The sequence below is a fragment of the Mustelus asterias genome, chromosome 4 (assembly GCF_964213995.1).
Source record: "Mustelus asterias chromosome 4, sMusAst1.hap1.1, whole genome shotgun sequence".
In the NCBI taxonomy this organism is placed as follows: domain Eukaryota; kingdom Metazoa; phylum Chordata; class Chondrichthyes; order Carcharhiniformes; family Triakidae; genus Mustelus; species Mustelus asterias.
Window position 1 is genome coordinate 137,646,729 of NC_135804.1, and position 18,829 is coordinate 137,665,557.

Genomic DNA, 18,829 nt, shown 5'->3' on the forward strand with positions numbered 1-18,829 from the left:
TATTTGAATGAGAACTTTAATATATTTAAATAATATAATCACCCTTGCGCTGAATATCCAGTGCCGGTAAGATCGCGAGAGGTGGGAAATTGGGCACAAACCTGATTTCTCAGTTCTCTCGCGATCTTACTGGCTCGCCCTGCCCATCGGCCGACGAGGGCGCAATGGTAAGATCGCCCCCCCCCCCCCTCCCCCCCTTTAGAATTCTTCCATCCTTGATATGGAACATAATTTATAAACCCAAATGGATTTGTATTTTACTATTGTGCTTCAATGAATCAAAACTACCAAGAAACACTTCATATTTCATGTAGAGATTGGTAGAGTATAAACAGATCAGCTGTAGTGGGCTGTGAGCGATTTCTGTGAATCATCTTCATCCAGTGAGACAAACTGGGCTGATAATTCATGACCGAAGCCCTGTGTAGCCTTCAATAGTTTTGAGTTGCTGAGATACACCTGTAGAGATTATAATGAAATGTTGGCAGTCCCCACTGCCTTGCGAGACAGGAAGTATGGGTTCCAGAATTGCCTGTGCCCTACTTCTGAATCTAAATGCAGAACAGCTTCACTCATGGGGCGGGATTTTACAGTCTCGCTCGTCCCAAAACCATAAAATCCCACCTGAGGTCAACGGACCTTTCCGTTGTCCACCCCTCCGATATTATTAAAGATGTTATTAAATTAGAAAGAGTGCAGAAAAGATTTACTAGGATGCTACTGGGACTTGATGGTTTGAGCTATAAGGACAGACTGGGACTTTTTTCTCTGGAAGCTGAGGGGTGACCTTATAGAGGCCTATAAAATAATGAGGGGCATAGATCAGCTGGATAGTCAACATCTTTTCCCAAAGGTAGGGGAGTCTAAAACTAGAGGGCATAGGTTTAAGGTGAGAGGAGAGAGATACAAAAGTGTCCAGAGGGGCAATTTTTTCCACACAGAGGGTGGTGAGTGTCTGGAACAAGCTGCCAGAGGTGGGTTCAATTTTGTCTTTTAAAAAGCATTTAGATAGTTACATGGGTACGATGGATATAGAGGGATATGGCTCAAATAGAACATAGAACATAGAACATAGAAAGCCACAGCACAAACAGGCCCTTCGGCCCACAAGTTGCGCCGATCACATCCCCACCTCTAGGCCTATCTATAGCCCTCAATCCCATTAAATCCCATGTACTCATCCAGAAGTCTCTTAAAAGACCCCAACGAGTTTGCCTCCACCACCACCGACGTCAGCCGATTCCACTCACCCACCACCCTCTGAGTGAAAAACTTACCCCTGACATCTCCTCTGTACCTACCCCCCAGCACCTTAAACCTGTGTCCTCTCGTAGCAACCATTTCAGCCCTTGGAAATAGCCTCTGAGAGTCTACCCTATCCAGACCTCTCAACATCTTGTAAACCTCTATCAGGTCACCTCTCATCCTTCGTCTCTCCAGGGAGAAGAGACCAAGCTCCCTCAACCTATCCTCATAAGGCATGCCCCCCAATCCAGGCAACATCCTTGTAAATCTCCTCTGCACCCTTTCAATGGCTTCAACATCTTTCCTGTAATGAGGTGACCAGAACTGCGCGCAGTACTCCAAGTGGGGTCTAATCAGGGTCCTATAAAGCTGCAGCATTATCTCCCGACTCCTAAACTCAATCCCTCGATTAATGAAGGCCAGTACGCCGTACGCCTTCTTGACCGCATCCTCCACCTGCGAGGCCGATTTAAGAGTCCTATGGACCCGGACCCCAAGGTCCTTCTGATCCTCTACACTGCTAAGAATGGTACCCTTCATATTATACTGCTGCTTCATCCCATTGGATCTGCCAAAATGGATCACCACACACTTATCCGGGTTGGGCAATTGGGACCAGCTTAGGGGTTTAAAAAAAAGGCGGCATGGACAAGTTGGGCTGAAGGGCCTGTTTCCATGCTGTAAACCTCTGTGACTATGATTCTATGACCCTCGCCCGCTCCATTTTCCGTAGCCGGTGGGGCAGTAAAATTCCACCATAATCACTTGCCCATGTCCTTAATATATGATCGCATTGACAAAAAGACTTACTAATCAACAACTAGGTAAATATACCGACACAACTGCCTCTGAGTTTATGAACCACAAGCTAATGCAGGCTCCCTAAATGGTTTAAGTTAAATTAAAAATGTGGGGTTTAGCTCACCACTGAGACTTACCAAGTAATTGGAACACACCATTTGAGACCCGATTGTACTATATAACCTAGTTGAAGCAAAGCCAACAAAAGATAGATCTTCAATTAATTATCTGCGACTGTAATTTTTACAGCATTGGAATACTGTTCGCAGTTTTGGTCTCCAATTTAAGAGAGGATGTACTTGTATTGGAAACGGTGCAGCGAGGGTTCGCTGAATTGTTCCCCGGGGTGAAGGGGTTGACCTATGATGAAAGGCTGTGTAAATTGGGTTTATGTTCTCTGGTATTTGGAAGATAGCAAGGTGGTCTCACAGAAACCTACTGAAGGCGCCTGATGGGTGGATGCTGAGACAGGAGGCGGGATTTTACGCCCTCACTCATTCGGAAAACATAAAATCCCACCCAGATCAACAGACCTTCCCATGCTCTGCCCCTCGCCTGCTCTAATTCCCGTGGCGGGCGGGATGGTAAAATTCTGGCCATTATTTCCACAGGGGAATTGAAAACAGGAAAGGACAATCTCCGGATAATGGGCCGGTCACTTAGGACTGAGATGAGGAAAAAATTACTTCACTCAAAGGATTGTGAATGTTCGGATTTCCTCATTTTTTATTTATTTATTAGCATCACAAGTAGACTTACATTAACACTGCAATGAAGTTACTGTGAAAATCCCCGAGTCTCCACACTCCGGCCCCTGTTCGGGTACACCGAGCGAGAATTTAGCATGGTCGATGCACCTAAACAGCGCATCTTTCAGACTGTGGGAGGAAACCAGAGCACCCGGAGGAAACCCACACAGATACAGGGAGAACGTGCAGACAGTAACCCAAGCCTGGAATCAAACCCCGGTGAGGCAGCAGTGCTAACCACTGTGCCGGCCTTACCACAGAGGGTTGTGGATGCCCCATCATTGAATATATTTAAGGCTGAGATGGACAAACCTTTGGTCTCTCGGGGAATTAAAGGGTGTGGGGAGCAGGTGGAGCAGGTAGAAGATGAAGTTGAAGCCATGATTGTATTGTCTGGCAGAGCAGGCTTGAGGGGCTTTGCGGTCTATCCCTGCTCCTATGTCATCTGTTCTTCTGGTAAGCTGAACACACCTCGCCATTCCTCGAAAGCTCCAAGCCAGTGTGTTTGATCGGTAAAGCTAAAACATGTGGGGCGGGATTTTCTGGCCCTGCTCACCCAAAATCTGGAAAATCCCACCCGAGGTCAACGGACCTTTTCATGGCTATGATTCCAGTGGCACCTGAGACAGAAAAATCCTGCCCGTAGACGCACTCAGCCTCAGGCCTGAAGTGGGTCATACAAAGTTTAGCACCGTGAGGATAAAGAGAAAATCGTAAGAGCTGCTGCTATTCAGGGCCTATTAATCCAATTCTGGTGACTAGCCTCTGCTGAAATCACAAAACAATTTATTATCTGGGGCTGCAATTATTGCAGCACTTCTGAGTTCTCGGTGTTCTTGTAACTTTAAATAAATAATATTGAATGTGGAATTGAAATGAAATTTTTGTGTGGAGATTACTTGGGCATTCTAATGTCGTTTACAATTGAGAAGAAAGTTTAAAATCTCTTTGTAACATTGTGAGAGCAGTGGGAAAATGTGCCATTATAATGGCAGATATTTGTATATGTATGAGTCAGCTTTCTTTTAATTCATTTACAGGATGTGGGCTGGCTAGACCAGCATTTATTGCCCATCCCTAGTTACCCTTCAGAAGGTGGCAGTGAGCTGCTTTCTAGACCCACTGCAGACCCTGAGGTGTAGGTACACACACAGTGCTGTTTGGGAGGGAATTTCAGGATCTTGACCCAGTGATGGTGAAGGAACAGCGATATATTTCCAAGTCGGGATGGTGAGAGACTGGGAGGGGAGCTTCCAGGTGCTGGTGTTCCATGTTTCTGCTGCCCTTGTCCTTCTAGATGGTAGTGGTTGTGGTTTTGGGAAGGAACATTGGTGAGTTCCTGCAGTGTATCTAGTAGATGGTGCACACAGCTGCCACTGTTCATTTGTGGTGGAGGGATTGATTGTTTATGGAATGCTGACAGATAATGTCTTGTGATCCAATCGATACAAGAGTCCAATACGAAACACTCATCCTGCAGTGGAAATGTGCCACCCGCCATATTGGATCAGCTGGTCATTAGTAAACGTTCAAAATGCACAAACTGGCAAGCAGAGAACTTGGGCGGAATTTTACCGATACGTCCGCCCGAGGTTCGTACGATCCTGACCAAGGCCAACGGACATTGCCGTTCTCCGAGACTCGCCTGGCACCGCAATCGGGACGGGCATGCCGGTAAAATTCCAGCCCTTGCTTCAGAACCCTTTGAGAGATCGGTTTTGACTGTCTGCGTCATTGGCCACACAAGTGCTGAAGGTCAAACGCCAACAAAGGCTCAGTTCCAACTCACTTTTATTGGATGCAAATCTAAACTGAACTGCTCAAACTCGTGGTCTGCTTACTTCTGAACAGTTTGATTAAATCTGTTCTGATTCTCAATCATTAGAATGTGACCTAATTATCTGTGGCATTTTGACATATCGAATAATCTTGATTCTGAAATGACTGACGGCCACATTAAGTTCTTTGGTTCTTTTTTAACAGTTAAGTACGAAAGAATAAAATTTTTGGTGATTGCTCTGAAGAATTCTGTTGAAGTCTACGCATGGGCTCCTAAACCATACCACAAATTTATGGCGTTTAAGGTAAGATACTTCAGGTGGAAACTAGTTCATACAACTGTGAAGGATTGACCAGTCAAATCCAAAGGTTTTGGATTTGATTTGATTTGATCTATTATTGACACATGTATCGGTATACAGTGAAAAGTATTGTTTCTTGCGTGCTATACAGATAAAGCATACCGTTCATACAGTAGACAGAGGAGAAGGAAAGGAGAGGGTGCAGAATGCAGTGTTACAGATCTAGCTGGATGTAGAGAAAGATCAGCTTAATATAAAGTAGGTCCATTCAAAAGCCTGATGGCAGCGGGGAAGAAGCTGTTCTTGAGTCGGTTGGCATGTGATCTCAAACTTTTGAATCTTTTTCCCAATGGAAGAAGTTGGAAGAGAGTATGTCAGGGGTGCGTGGGGTCCTTGATTATGCTGGCTGCTTTTCCGAGGCAGCGAGAAATGTAGACGGAGTCAATGGATGGGAGGCTGGTGATGGACTGGGCTACATTCACAACCCTTTGCAGTTTCTTGCAGTCTTGGTCAGAGCAGGAGCCATACCAAGCTGCGATACATCTGGAAAGAATGCTTTCTATTGTGCACCTGTAAAAATTGGTGAGAATCATAGCAGACATGCTGAATTTCCTTAGCCTCCTGAGAAAGAGATTTCCAGTATCCTAAGAGTTAACGTGGCTGCATTACGTTGACATGGCATTATACGACTTGGAAAAGTAGACTGCAGATTCATGCTCACGATTCACTGCACATAAATAACAGGAACAAAGCAGGTTACAGCAAGTCATTCATCCAGGAATTCCAGTTAGTCACTTGGCAATAATACAGGCCTGGGAATTGTCAACTACTTTGCTCTTCAATAAACAACAGAAGAATCAATCTGGATCAATTGGCGAATAAAACTGGAGAGGTTTTAAAACCTGTAAGTGGGTGGTGATAAACATGGGTGTGCTGAGATGTCATGTCAACAATTAGGATGTGCCTGAAATTATTGGTATCTGTTTACCTTTAGCCTTCCTTGCAGTGACTTGCCTGTGGATCCTGCAGTTGTATATACTGAGACATATAACCTTAGCCAGAGAGTGCAGATACTTGGATGAGGTCCAGGGTTTATTTTTTAATAACAAATTGCATTAATGGTGAAATACAGTTGTAAATATTTTCCATATAAAAGGCTGAACATTCTCTCACAGTAACATGCCATATGTCCATGACCTACTTATTCAACATGCCATTCACTTTGGTCCCTTGATGTTCCATTTTTAGCTGCCAAGGATCCTGGAAGATATTGGTTTTGAAATGTCCCACTTTGAGTCAATTAATTCCCTGGTTTATTTAGGTTAACAGTGGCAGCCGGCCGCTGAGAAGTGGAACAGAGTATGAATACAAAAGTGACCTTGAAATCTTTAAAACAAATGCAAATTCAAACAAAATAGCTTTTAAACATCCGCAGTGAAACATATCTGCAAATCCATGGGTGGGATTTTCCAGCCGCGCTCATTCCAAGACCGGAAAATCCTGCCTGAGGTCAACAGACCTTTGCATGGTCCATGTCCCGTGTCACGGGAAGATTCTGCCACTAGTCTCTTAATAAGAGTAAGGCTCCAAGATGACCGGAGAGCTTCCCTTCAACTACTTTCAAGCAAACACAATTAGAAGTACAAATAAAGAACATGTTGACAACCTGGAATTAAAATCCAGGGCGGCACGGTGGCACAGTGGTTAGCACTGCTGCCTCACAGCACAAGGGACCAGTGTTCAATTCTGGCCTCGGATCACTGTCTGTGCGGAGTCTGCACGCTCTCCCTGTGTCTGCGTGGGTTTCCTCCAGGTGCTCCGATTTCCTCCCACAGTCCAAAGATGTACGGATTGTGTTGATTGGCTAAATTGCCCCTTAGTGTCAGGGGGATTAGCAGGGTAAATATGTGGGTTAAATACGGGGATAGGGCCTGTGGGTGGAATTGTTGTCGGTGCAGGCTCGATGGGCTGAATGACCTCCTTCTGCACTGTGGGGATTCAATGATTCTGGAACCCTGTGAGCATACAAGAGGTCAGTTAGTATCTCCAAAAATAAAAGCAAATTCAAGCTCTGTGCCACAGCTAAAAGCCCTTGTTCCAGATTTTGGACAGAGCACTGGACTGTAGTCAGAACGATGGCCTACTTTTCCTCTTTACAGACACACATTGACCTGCTTAGCATTTGCAACATCATCTCTTGGTATTTAACAACCTCGGGAATGTCAGGAACAAGGAGTAGGCCATTTAACCCCTCGAGCCCATTCAGTTAGGTCATGGCTGAATTGTACCTCAACCATGGGGTGGCACGGTGGCACAGTGATTATCACAGCCTCCCATGCCCGGGAACCCGGGATCAATTCCCGGCTCAGGTCACTGTCTGTGCGGAGTTTGCACATTCTCCCCGTGTCTGCGTGGGTTTCCTCCGGGTCCTCCGGTTTCCTCCCACAGTCTGAAAGAAGTGCTGGTTAGGTGCATTGGCCATGCTAAATTCTCTCTCAGTGTACCAGAACAGGCTGGAGTGTGGCGACTCGGGGATTTTCACAGTAACTTCATTGCAGTGTTAATGCAAGCCTGCTTGTGACACTAATAAATAAACTTTAAAAAATATCCACCTTATCAAAAAGCTTTGTGAATAAAAATCCCAGAAGAAAGCTCCAAAGGCGAAGCATTTACAATGTCACTCCAAGTAGCAACCCCCGGGATTCATGCATGGATTCACGGCCACATAGAGCTACATCCATTTCTGGATAATCCTAATAAACAATCATCAGCTGAACCAAGAATGAATCACTCTCAGCCCAGGATAACGATTCATTTCTGGAAGGCAGCAAATCCCACTGCAAACATTCCCAGTGGGATTGAAGACTTTTTTTTCCTTTTCGCAAAGACAAATCCTTTGAGTATGTGGCTGCTTTAAGGATAATCTCTTGGTTGGGTGTGTGCCATACACAAGAACACAAGAAATGGAAGCAGGAATGAGGTCACCAGGCTCTTCAAGCCTGTCCCGCCATTCAGTACGAGCATTGCTGGTCTATTGCCGGCCTCAATTACTTTCAAAGAACGAGGAAGAACAAAGAAAAGTACAGCACAGGGACAGGCCCTTCGGCCCTCCAAGTGTCGATCATGATGCCCTAACTAAACTAAATAAAGCCTTCTACCCTTACTCGGTCCATTTACCTCTACCCCCTCCCTATTCATGTACCCATCCAGATGTCTCTTAAATGTTGCTAATGTGCCTGCTTCCACCACCTCCTCTGGCAGCGTGTTTCAGGCACCCACCACACTCTGCGTGAAAAACTTCCCCCGCACATCTCCCTTAAACTTTCCCCCCTCTCACCTTGAACCTGTGCCCTCTTGTAATTGACGCTTCCACCCTGGGAAAAAGCCTCTCACTATCCACTCTGTCTGTGCCCCTCATAATTTTGAAGACCTCTATCAGGTCTCCCCTCAGCCTCCATCCTTGTAGTGTAAGCAATCCTAGCTTATTCAACCTCTCCTCATAGTCAACGCTCTCGAGACCAGGCAACATCCTGGTGAACCTTCTGTGCACTTTCTCCAAAGCTTCTAAGTCCTTCTGATAGTGTGGTGACCAGAACTGCACGCAATACTCCAAATGCGGCCTAACCAAGGTTTTATATAGCTGCAGCATAATTTCCCAACTCTTGTACTTTTCGGTACCATTTCCCCAATGAGCACATCCACTGATAACCCAGGGAAAATATCAGTGGCACTTTTAAAAAAAAATGTGGGGTTCCTTTTTCTTGAAACACTTTAATTTATTGATTATGGAAAATATTGGAGATGAGGGGAAAAGGCTGAGTAGACGAGGTGGTTGGCCATGTGACAAAGTCTCCAAAGTGTGTCCACCCATAATTGGCGACATGACCTGCCGTACTCATAGCCTCAGCTTGTGACCCTCACAGTGAACATAGCTTCACGTTTGTGCAGCAGCAGCAATAACAACTCGCATTTATGTAGCGCCTTTAACTTGGTTAGATATCTCAAAGCAGTTCACAGTAGCCTTAAAATTAGACATCAAAGCACATAAGGAACTATCTGGAACAGCGGCCAAAAACATGGTCAAAGTGGTAGATTTAAAAGAACATCTTAAAAGAGGAAAGGTAGGTAGAGAGACAGAGAGAATCATAGAATCCCTACAGTGCAGAAAAGGTCATTCCCATCCGACCAAATCTCTGACAGAGTATCCTACACAGGCCCTATCCCCATAATCTGCCACATTTCCCATGGTTAATGCATCTTATCTACACATCTTGAGATGCTAAGGTACCATTTAGCATGGCTAATTCACCTAACCTGCACATCTTTGGACTGTGGAAGGAAACCAGAGCACCCAGAGGAAACCCACTCAGACACGGGGAGAACGTGCAAACTCCATATAGACAGTGACCCAAGGGCAGAGACAAACACGGCTCCCTGGAACTGTGCTAACCACTGTGCCACCATGCAACCCTTAGAAGGGAATTCATGAACTTACGGCAGTTGAAGACACAGCCACAGCGATGAATTGAAGGAAATTGAGGGTACACAAGAGGTCAGACCTGGAGAAGCACAGAGATGTCGAAGGGTTGTAAGGCTGGAAAAGATTCCAGAGTTGGGGAGGGCTGAGGCCATCGAGATATTTGTCAACACGGTCGAGGATTTGAAAGCTGACATGTTGCTGGACTGGGAGCCAATAGAGGTTAGCGAGCACAGAGTGGCACGAGCATCAGAGTTCAGGATGAACTGAAGATTAAAAGTGAGATGAAGCATATTCAGAACTGTCAGAAATAACTGGTAATCAGGCGTGGTATTGCATTTGCAAAGTCAGGACACACTGTTCCCACTAATTTCACTCATTGTGCGAATAGTCATGAGAATCTCAGCTCCTATGAAGCACTAATGAAGGCATTCAGAATGCTTGGTTTCATTGGTCAGAACATTGAATACAGGAGTTGGAATGTCTTGTTGAAGTTGTACAAGACATTGGTAAGGCCACACTTGGAATACTATGTATAGTTCTGGTCACCCTATTATAGAAAGAAAATTATTAAACTAGAAAGAGTGCAGAAAAGATTTACTAAGATGCTACCGGGACTTGATGGTTTGAGTTATAAGGAGAGGCTGGATAGACTGGGACTCTTTTCCCTTGAGCGTAAGAGGCTTAGGGGTGATCTTATAGAGGTCTATAAAATAAGGAGGGGCATAGATAAGGTAGATAGTCAACATACTTTCCAAAAGGTAGGGGTATCTAAAACTAGAGGACATAGGTTTAAGGTGAGGGTGGAGAGATACAAAAGGGTCCAGAGGGGCAATTTTTTCACACATAGAGTGGTGAGTGTCTGGAATGAGCTGCCAGAGGTAGTAGTAGGGATGGGTACAATTTTGTCTTTTAAAAAGCATTCAGACAGTTACATGGATAAGATTGATATAGAGGGATATGGGCCAAACGTGGATAATTGGGACTAGTTTAGTGGTAAAAAAAGGGCGAGGGCATGGATAAGTTGGGCTGAAGGGCCTGTTTCCATGCTGTAAACCTCTATGACTATGGCTCTACGACTCCACCAAGCAAATGATGTGTCTGGCTGTGGACCATGAGACCATAAGACCATAAGACATAGGAGCGGAAGTAAGGCCATTCGGCCCATCGAGTCCACTCCACCATTCAATCATGGTTGATTTCAACTCCATTTACCCGCTCTCTCCCCATAGCCCTTAATTCCTCGAGAAATCAAGAATTTATCAATTTCTGTCTTGAAGACGCTCAACGTCTCGGCCTCCACAGCCCTCTGTGGCAATAAATTCCACAGACCCACCACTCTCTGGCTGAAGAAATTTCTCCTCATCTCTGTTCTAAAGTGACTCCCTTTTATTCTAAGGCTGTGCCCCCGCGTCCTAGTCTCCCCTGTTAATGGAAACAACTTCCCTACGTCCATCCTATCTAAGCCGTTCATTATCTTGTAAGTTTCTATCAGATCTCCCCTCAACCTCCTAAACTCCAACGAATACAATCCCACGATCCTCAGACGTTCATCGTATGTCAGGCCTACCATTCCTGGGATCATCCGTGTGAATCTCCGCTGGACCCGCTCCAGTGCCAGTATGTCCTTCCTGAGGTGTGGGGCCCAAAATTGCTCACAGTACTCCAAATGGGGCCTAACCAGTGCTTTATAAAGCCTCAGAAGTACATCCCTGCTTTTGTATTCCAATGTATTGCTTTTTGTATTGCTATGGACATAGCAGGATGGTGATGCCCAGGAGAATTAGTGTGTGATATACATAGCAAGTTTAATATGTTGCAGACAGGAGAATGAATTGATTATTCTGTGAAGCAATTTATGGGATTATTGTTGGGTGTAGTTTACTGATGGCTGTTGAATGTCCTGTGGGACTTTGATCACATAACCCGGTCACAATTATCTTGTGAGTGTAACGCCAACTCACACATGACCTCTTTAGGCTGTTAGCGCCCCAGCTACCTCTGAGCTGAGTCACACATTGTTAAATTGCAACATTTATAGAAACCAACAAAACTGCATAACTTAGGCATTGTATAAGAGAGAGAAATTTACTTTTGAAGTATTTTACTGTATTTTCTAACTTCATTTTCTAATTACTTTCTAAATTTACTTTAGAAGTATCCAGTTTAGCAGTAACATATTTATGAGCATTGATATGAATTGAGAAAATAATTTATAACATCCCAAATAAGATAAAATTAGATTGGGAAAATCACTTCACACTTTAATGTATTCAATTATTTAGAAGTTCCGATTGAATTTTGAAGTATGTGCTTTGGGTTTTAATTTTACCTTTTTGAGGATTCCCAGTTTTCACTCTTCACCACTAATCATCGTCCTTTTCCTGCTTAGGTCTAAAGCCTAGGAATTCTCTCCGCATCCCTCTCTGTCTCTCTTTGTCTCTGTCTTTCTCCCTGTCTCTCTCTCTTGCCTCCTTTAAGATTCTCCTCAGTGGCCACAGAGCAGGTCAGAGGCTAGGAATATTGCAGCAAGTAACTCACGTCCTGGCTCCCCAAAGCCTATTCACCATCTACAAGGCATCAGTCAGGAGTGTGATGGAATACTCCTCACTTGCCTGGATGGGTGCAGCTCCAACAACACTCAAGAAGCTTGACACCATCCAGGAAAAAGCAGCCGCTCGATTGGCACAACATCCACAAACATTCAATCCCTCCACCACTGATACTCAGTAGTAACAGTGTGTACCATCTACAAGATGCACTGAGACAGCACCTTCCATACCCACAACCACTTCCATCTCAAAGGGCAGCAGATACATGGGAACACCACCACCTGCAACTTCTCCTCCAAGCCACTCACCATCCTGACTTGGAAATATATCGCCGTTCCTTCGCAGTTGCTGGGTCAAAATCCTGGAATTCCCTCCCTAACGGCATTGTGGGTCAACCCATAGCACATGGACTGCAGCGATTCAAGAAGGCAGCTCACTACCACCTTCTCAAGGGCAACTAGGGATGAACAATAAATGCTGGCCTAGCCAGCGACACCCATGTCCCCTGAATGAATTTTTTAAAAGCCTGCCTCTCTGACGAAGCCTTTGATCATCTGTCCTGATATCACCTCATGAGGCACGGTGTCTAAATTTGCTTTGTGAAGCACTTTGGCATGTAAGGTGCTATAAGAATGCAAGCTCTTGTTGTAGTTGTTTTGATTACTAGTTTAACTCGGTAATAGGGCTCATTTATTAAATTGGTGCATAAATTCCACGCCCTCAGGACTCGACACCAAATCTAAGATGACAATTACGGTAAAGGACTGAGGGAGTGTTGCACAACTGGAGGCGCTGTCTTTCAGATGTGACACCAAACCCTCTGCCTGACCAGAGGAATGGAAAGGATCCCACGGAACTATTCAAAGAAGTGTAACATAGGCTCTAGTCAGACCCCAGTTGGAATATTGTGAGCAATTTTGGGCCCCGTATCTAAAGAAGGAAGTGCTGGCCTTGGGGAGTATCCAGAGGAGGTTCACGAGAATGATCCCGGGAATGAAAGGCTTGACATATGAGGAGTGTCTGAGGAGTCTGGATCAGTACTCAATGGAGTTTAGAAGGATGAGGGGGATCTCATTGAAACTTACAGAATACTGAAAGGCCCGGATAGAGTGGATGTGGAGAAGATGTTTCCACTAATGGGAGAGACTGGGACTCCAGGACAGGACCTCAGAATAAAGAGAAGACCCTTGAGAACTGAGATGAGGAGGAATTTCTTCAACCAGAGGATGGTGAATCTGTGGAATTCATTGCCACAGGAGGCTGTAGAGGCCAGGTCATTGAGTGTATTTAAGACAGAGATAGATAGGTTCCTGATTGGTGAGGAGATCAAAGGTTATGGAGGTTAGGAACAGGAAGGGGTCGGTAACTTTGCTGGGTGTTTTCTATAGGCCGCCCAATAGTAACAGAGATGTTGAGGAGCAGATGGGGAAACAGATCTTGGAGAGATGTAGGAATAACAGAGTTGTCGTGATGGGAGATTTTAATTTCCCAAACATAGATTGGAATATCCCTAGGGCTAGGGGTTTGGATGGAGAGGAGTTTGTTAGGTGTGTCCAGGAGAGTTTCCTGACACAGTATGTGGATAAGCCTACTAAAGGAGAGGCTGTACTTGATCTGGTGCTGGCTAATGAACCTGGACAGGTGGAGGATCTCTCGGTGGGTGAGCATCTTGGGGATAGCGATCATAATTCTATCTCCTTCACGATAGCATTGGAAAGAGATAGGATCAGGCAGGCTAGGAAAGTGTTTCTCTGGAGTAAAGGGAAATACAGTGTCATCAGGGAGGAAATTAGACGGGTAAATTGGAAGGAGGCATTCTTGGGGAAAAGTACCGAAGGAAAGTGGAGGATTTTGAAGGAATGTTTGTCTGGAGCTCTGCATGACAACGTTGCGATGAGACAGGGGGGTGTTGGTAGGGTACGGGAACCGTGGTGCCCGAAGGTTGTGATGAACCTGGTGAATAAGAAAAGAGAGGCGTACAGAAGGTTCAGAGAGCTAGGAGGTGTTAAGGATTTAGAGGAGTATACGGGATGTAGGAAGGAGCTTAAGAAGGAAATTAGGAGAGCGAGAAGGGGTCATGAGAAGACCTTGGCGGGTAAGATTAAGGAGAATCCCAAGGCTTTCTACAAATATGTCAAGAGTAAAAGGATGAGATGTGAAGGCATAGGACCCTTAAAAGGTGAAGGGGGAAAAGTTTGTGTGGAACCGTTAGAAATGGCGGAGGTGCTTAATGAATACTTTACCTCGGTATTCACGGTGGAAAGGGATCTGGGTGGTTGTACTGCTGGTTTGCGGTGGACAGAAAGGATCGAGCATGTGGACATAAAGAAAGAGGATGTGTTGGAACTATTGAATGGCATCAAGGTTGGTAAGTCGCCGGGACCGGATGGGATGTACCCCAGGTTACTGTGGGAGGCGAGGGAGGAGATTGCGGAGCCTTTGGCGATGATCTTTGCATCGTCGATGGAGACGGGAGAGGTTCCGGAGGATTGGAGGATTGCAGATGTGGTCCCTATATTCAAGAAAGGGAACAGGGACAGCCCGGGAAATTACCGACCGGTGAGTCTAACCTCAGTGGTTGGTAAGTTGATGGAGAGGATCCTGAGAGACAGGATTTATGATCATCTAGAGAAGTTTAGTATGATCAAAAGTAGTCAGCACGGCTTTGTCAAGGGCAGGTCGTGCCTTACGAGCCTGGTTGAGTTCTTTGAAAATGTGACCAAACACATTGACGAAGGAAGAGCGGTGGATGTGGTCTATATGGACTTCAGCAAGGCGTTCGATAAGGTCCCCCATGCAAGACTTCTTGAGAAAGTGAGAGGGCATGGGATCCAAGGGGCTGTTGCCTTGTGGATCCAGAACTGGCTTGCCTGCAGAAGGCAGAGAGTGGCTGAGGAGGGGTCTTTCTCTGCATGGAGGTCAGTGACCAGTGGAGTGCCCCAGGGATCTGTTCTGGGACCCTTGCTGTTTGTCATTTTCATAAATGACCTGGATGAGGAAGTGGAGGGATGGGTTGGTAAGTTTGCTGACGACACCAAGGTAGGTGGTGTTGTGGATAGTTTGGAGGGATGTCAGAAGTTGCAGCGAGACATAGATAGAATGCAAGACTGGGCGGAGAAGTGGCAGATGGACTTCAACCCGGATAAGTGTGTAGTGATCCATTTTGGCAGATCCAATGGGATGAAGCAGCAGTATAATATGAAGGGTACCATTCTTAGCAGTGTAGAGGATCAGAAGGACCTTGGGGTCCGGGTCCATAGGACTCTTAAATCGGCCTCGCAGGTGGAGGATGCGGTCAAGAAGGCGTACTGGCCTTCATTAATCGAGGGATTGAGTTTAGGAGTCGGGAGATAATGCTGCAGCTTTATAGGACCCTGGTTAGACCCCACTTGGAGTACTGCGCGCAGTTCTGGTCACCTCATTACAGGAAAGATGTTGAAGCCATTGAAAGGGTGCAGAGGAGATTTACAAGGATGTTGCCTGGATTGGGGGGCATGCCTTATGAGGATAGGTTGAGGGAGCTTGGTCTCTTCTCCCTGGAGAGACGAAGGATGAGAGGTGACCTGATAGAGGTTTACAAGATGTTGAGAGGTCTGGATAGGGTAGACTCTCAGAGGCTATTTCCAAGGGCTGAAATGGTTGCTACGAGAGGACGCAGGTTTAAGGTGCTGGGGGGTAGGTACAGAGGAGATGTCAGGGGTAAGTTTTTCACTCAGAGGGTGGTGGGTGAGTGGAATCGGCTGACGTCGGTGGTGGTGGAGGCAAACTCGTTGGGGTCTTTTAAGAGACTTCTGGATGAGTACATGGGATTTAATGGGATTGAGGGCTATAGATAGGCCTAGAGGTAGGGATATGATCAGCGCAACTTGTGGGCCGAAGGGCCTGTTTGTGCTGTGGCTTTCTATGTTCTATGTTCTATGTTATGGGAAAAAGGTGAGAGAATGGGATTGAGAAACTTATCAGCTATGATCGAAAGGTGAAGCAGACTCAATGGGCCGAATGGCCTAATTCTGCTCCATATATTATGGTCTTATATCCCTTTGCTATCCTGGCAGACATTTCCCCTCAACCAAAATACAGTCAATCTGGTCATTATTTGAGTCACAGATGATCTGGTCATCTGTATTTGTCGCATAATGATAGCTGTGCAATATTTCATTGGTGTGATGTGCTTCAGAATATCCTGAACAAGTTCTTTCCTTATACTTAGTGAAAAAACATCTTGGCAGGGGTGGGATACGAGGTGATGCAAAAATAAATCGAAAGATCAAAGGATTATTTCCCAATTAGATTGATTGTATTTTTTAAAAATTTTCTCTGCGCTGTTTATTGGGTATTCTTTCTATCTTATGGAAATAAGGTTGTCCCACATGAGGCATTTGGGTTAATGTCCCCATTAAAATAGCCAAGGGAAATCATACAAATGCATTAAGCATTAGATCAGTAATATCTCAGGCAGTCATTTCAAGGCAAAGGTTGTGCTGAGGAAGGTGATCCGAGTCAACAGTGTGTTACGTTTTGCCAGTGCTGTGTTTTTCCTCTGCCCTTTCCCCCTGAACCTACTGACTCATGTTGACTGCCAAGCTGGTAACTGCCCTCTCCAGCAGTGCGTCGAGTGCTCTTTATTTATAAGTGAGCGTCGGCAGGCTTTACAATCATGGGGAGTATTGTAGAGCCCGATTCTGATTTCCTTCAACATTTATACACAGGCACCGATATCGTCCCTAAGATGTGTGGGCTTTCCAGTCTCCTGTGTGCCGTGCAGGCTGAGACCAGTTAACCCTGCCTAGTCTGGAGAACCGAAACTGGGATCTCCCCAGCCCAACTGGTTAAGGCGGAGACTGGCAGAATCTGCAGCACCACAGTTGGCAACACCTTTTACCATCTTATCCTCATCAACAGTTAGCCTGGGCCGAATTTGCAGCAGCCTGGTTTATTAGGGAGAAACAGAATCTGGGGTGAAATGGAAGCTTTTAAATTTAGACTGGAGACCATAAGGAATGAGACTGTCATACAAAAACAACTTGTCCGCTACGGCTCTCATCAATTTTTACAGATGCACCATAGAAAGCATCCTTTCCGGATGTATCACAGCTTGGTATGGCTCCTGCTCTGCCTAAGACCGCAAGAAATTACGATGAACATCACGCAAACCAGGCTCCCATCCACTGACTCTCTCTACACTTCCCGCTGCCTCGGGAAAGCAGCCAGCAGAATCAAGGACCCCATGTACCCAGAACATTCTCTCTTCCACCTTCTTCCATTGGGAAAAAATACAAAAGTCTGAACCGACTCAAGAACAGCTTCTTCCCTGCTGCCATCAGACTTTTGAATGGACCTATCTTATATTAAGTTGATCTTTCTCTACACCCTAGCTATGACTGTAACACCACATTCTGCACTTTCTCCTTTCCTTCTCCCCTATGTACTCTATGAATGGTATGCTTTGTCTGTATAGCGCGCACGAAACAATACTTTTCACTGCATACCAATACATGTGACAATAATAAATCAAATCAAATTAACTTACATTTAAATAGCACCTTACTGGGACATAAGGTCCCAATGTGCATTATAAAATATGACACTGAGCTATGTAAGGAGATGTTAGGACAGGTGGCTAAATGTTTGATCAGCAATAAGTTATGAAGGAGGAAAGCGAGGTAGAGAGCTGACTGCGAATATGTAATGCGTGTTGATGTTATCTTCGATTCTCAGGGGTGGGCTGGACTTTTCCGGTTGTCCACGCCCTGCTGTTGTCGCCAGAGCGGACGGGGAATTTGGCACTCAGCCAAACCTCCGTTCACTGCAGCGGGACCAGAGAATCCTACCAGGGTGAATGGCCGGAATTGGAGGGCAGATAGGGACGGGCAGTAAGTGCTGGCCCAGCCAGTGACGCCCTGTATCCCGACAAATTAATTTTAAAGAAAAAGTAAAAGTTTGTTAGTTTTCTGGATATTTTGATTGTTGAACTGCAGAAGCAACGAAGTATAGGGACACTAAACATCCTTTGACTATATATTCCTTTGCAGTCTTTTACGTCTCTCTCGCATAAGCCGCTGTCAGTGGACCTCACAGTTGAGGAAGGTCAGAGGTTAAAGGCAATCTATGGATCCACTTCGGGTTTTCATGCCATTGATGTGGACTCGGGAACAGTTTACGACATCTACTTGCCGACTCACGTAAGTGCTTCTCACCTGTTACTGGTCCCAAGCCAGCCAAGGAGCTTGATTGAAGATTGTCAGTGCTGACACAGCAGGGCAATCCCATCAGAGGCAAGAGGTCTCTGCCTCATGTGCCCAATCTACATTGCAGGCCCCTGTTCATAAAGTCGGTCAGCTCCTTGGAGAATTCCACAGGGACAGCGGGAGCACATCACACATAATCATTTAAATGTGTATTCTGCACATGTTTTGGTGGGAAGAATGAGGATTGATATTGCTAAGTGGTCCAACTGTAAAGGTGGTGCCAGAAGAGAGATGCTTTTTTATTCATTCAAGGGATGTGAGCTTCGCAGGCTAGGCCAGCATTGATTGCACACTTCTAATTGCTCTAGAGAAGGTGCTGGTGAACTGCCTTCTAGTCCATGTGGGTAAGGACATCCACAGTGATGTGAGGAAGTTGTTCCAGGATTTTGACCCAGCGACATTGAAGGAACGGCGATATATTTCCAAATTAGGATGGTGGGTGACCTGGAGGGAAACCTCCAGGCAGTGATGTTCTCATGTATCTGCTGCTTTGTCCTTCTAGGTGGTCATGTGTTTGGAAGGTGCTGTCTAAGGAGTCTTGGTGCAGTGCATCGTGTAGGTGGTATACGTGGCTGCCAATGTTCGTCGGTGGTGGAGGGAGTGAATGTTTGTGGATGGGGTGCCATTCAAGCGGGCTGCTTTGTCTTGGATGGTGTCAAGCTTCTTGCACGTTGTT

General features: G+C 45.6%; 1 protein-coding gene across 3 annotated transcripts in view; it reads left to right on the plus strand.

The window, feature by feature from the left end:
• The window catches only part of LOC144493006 (mitogen-activated protein kinase kinase kinase kinase 4), a 307,127-nt gene that overhangs the window by 245,154 nt on the left and 43,144 nt on the right, over positions 1-18,829 (plus strand). For all 3 annotated transcript variants that reach the window (XM_078211781.1, XM_078211782.1, XM_078211783.1), the window contains 2 exons: positions 4,779-4,879; positions 17,938-18,087. In XM_078211781.1, coding sequence (XP_078067907.1) covers positions 4,779-4,879; positions 17,938-18,087 — 251 coding nt within the window. The remainder of the gene's footprint in view (positions 1-4,778; positions 4,880-17,937; positions 18,088-18,829) is intronic.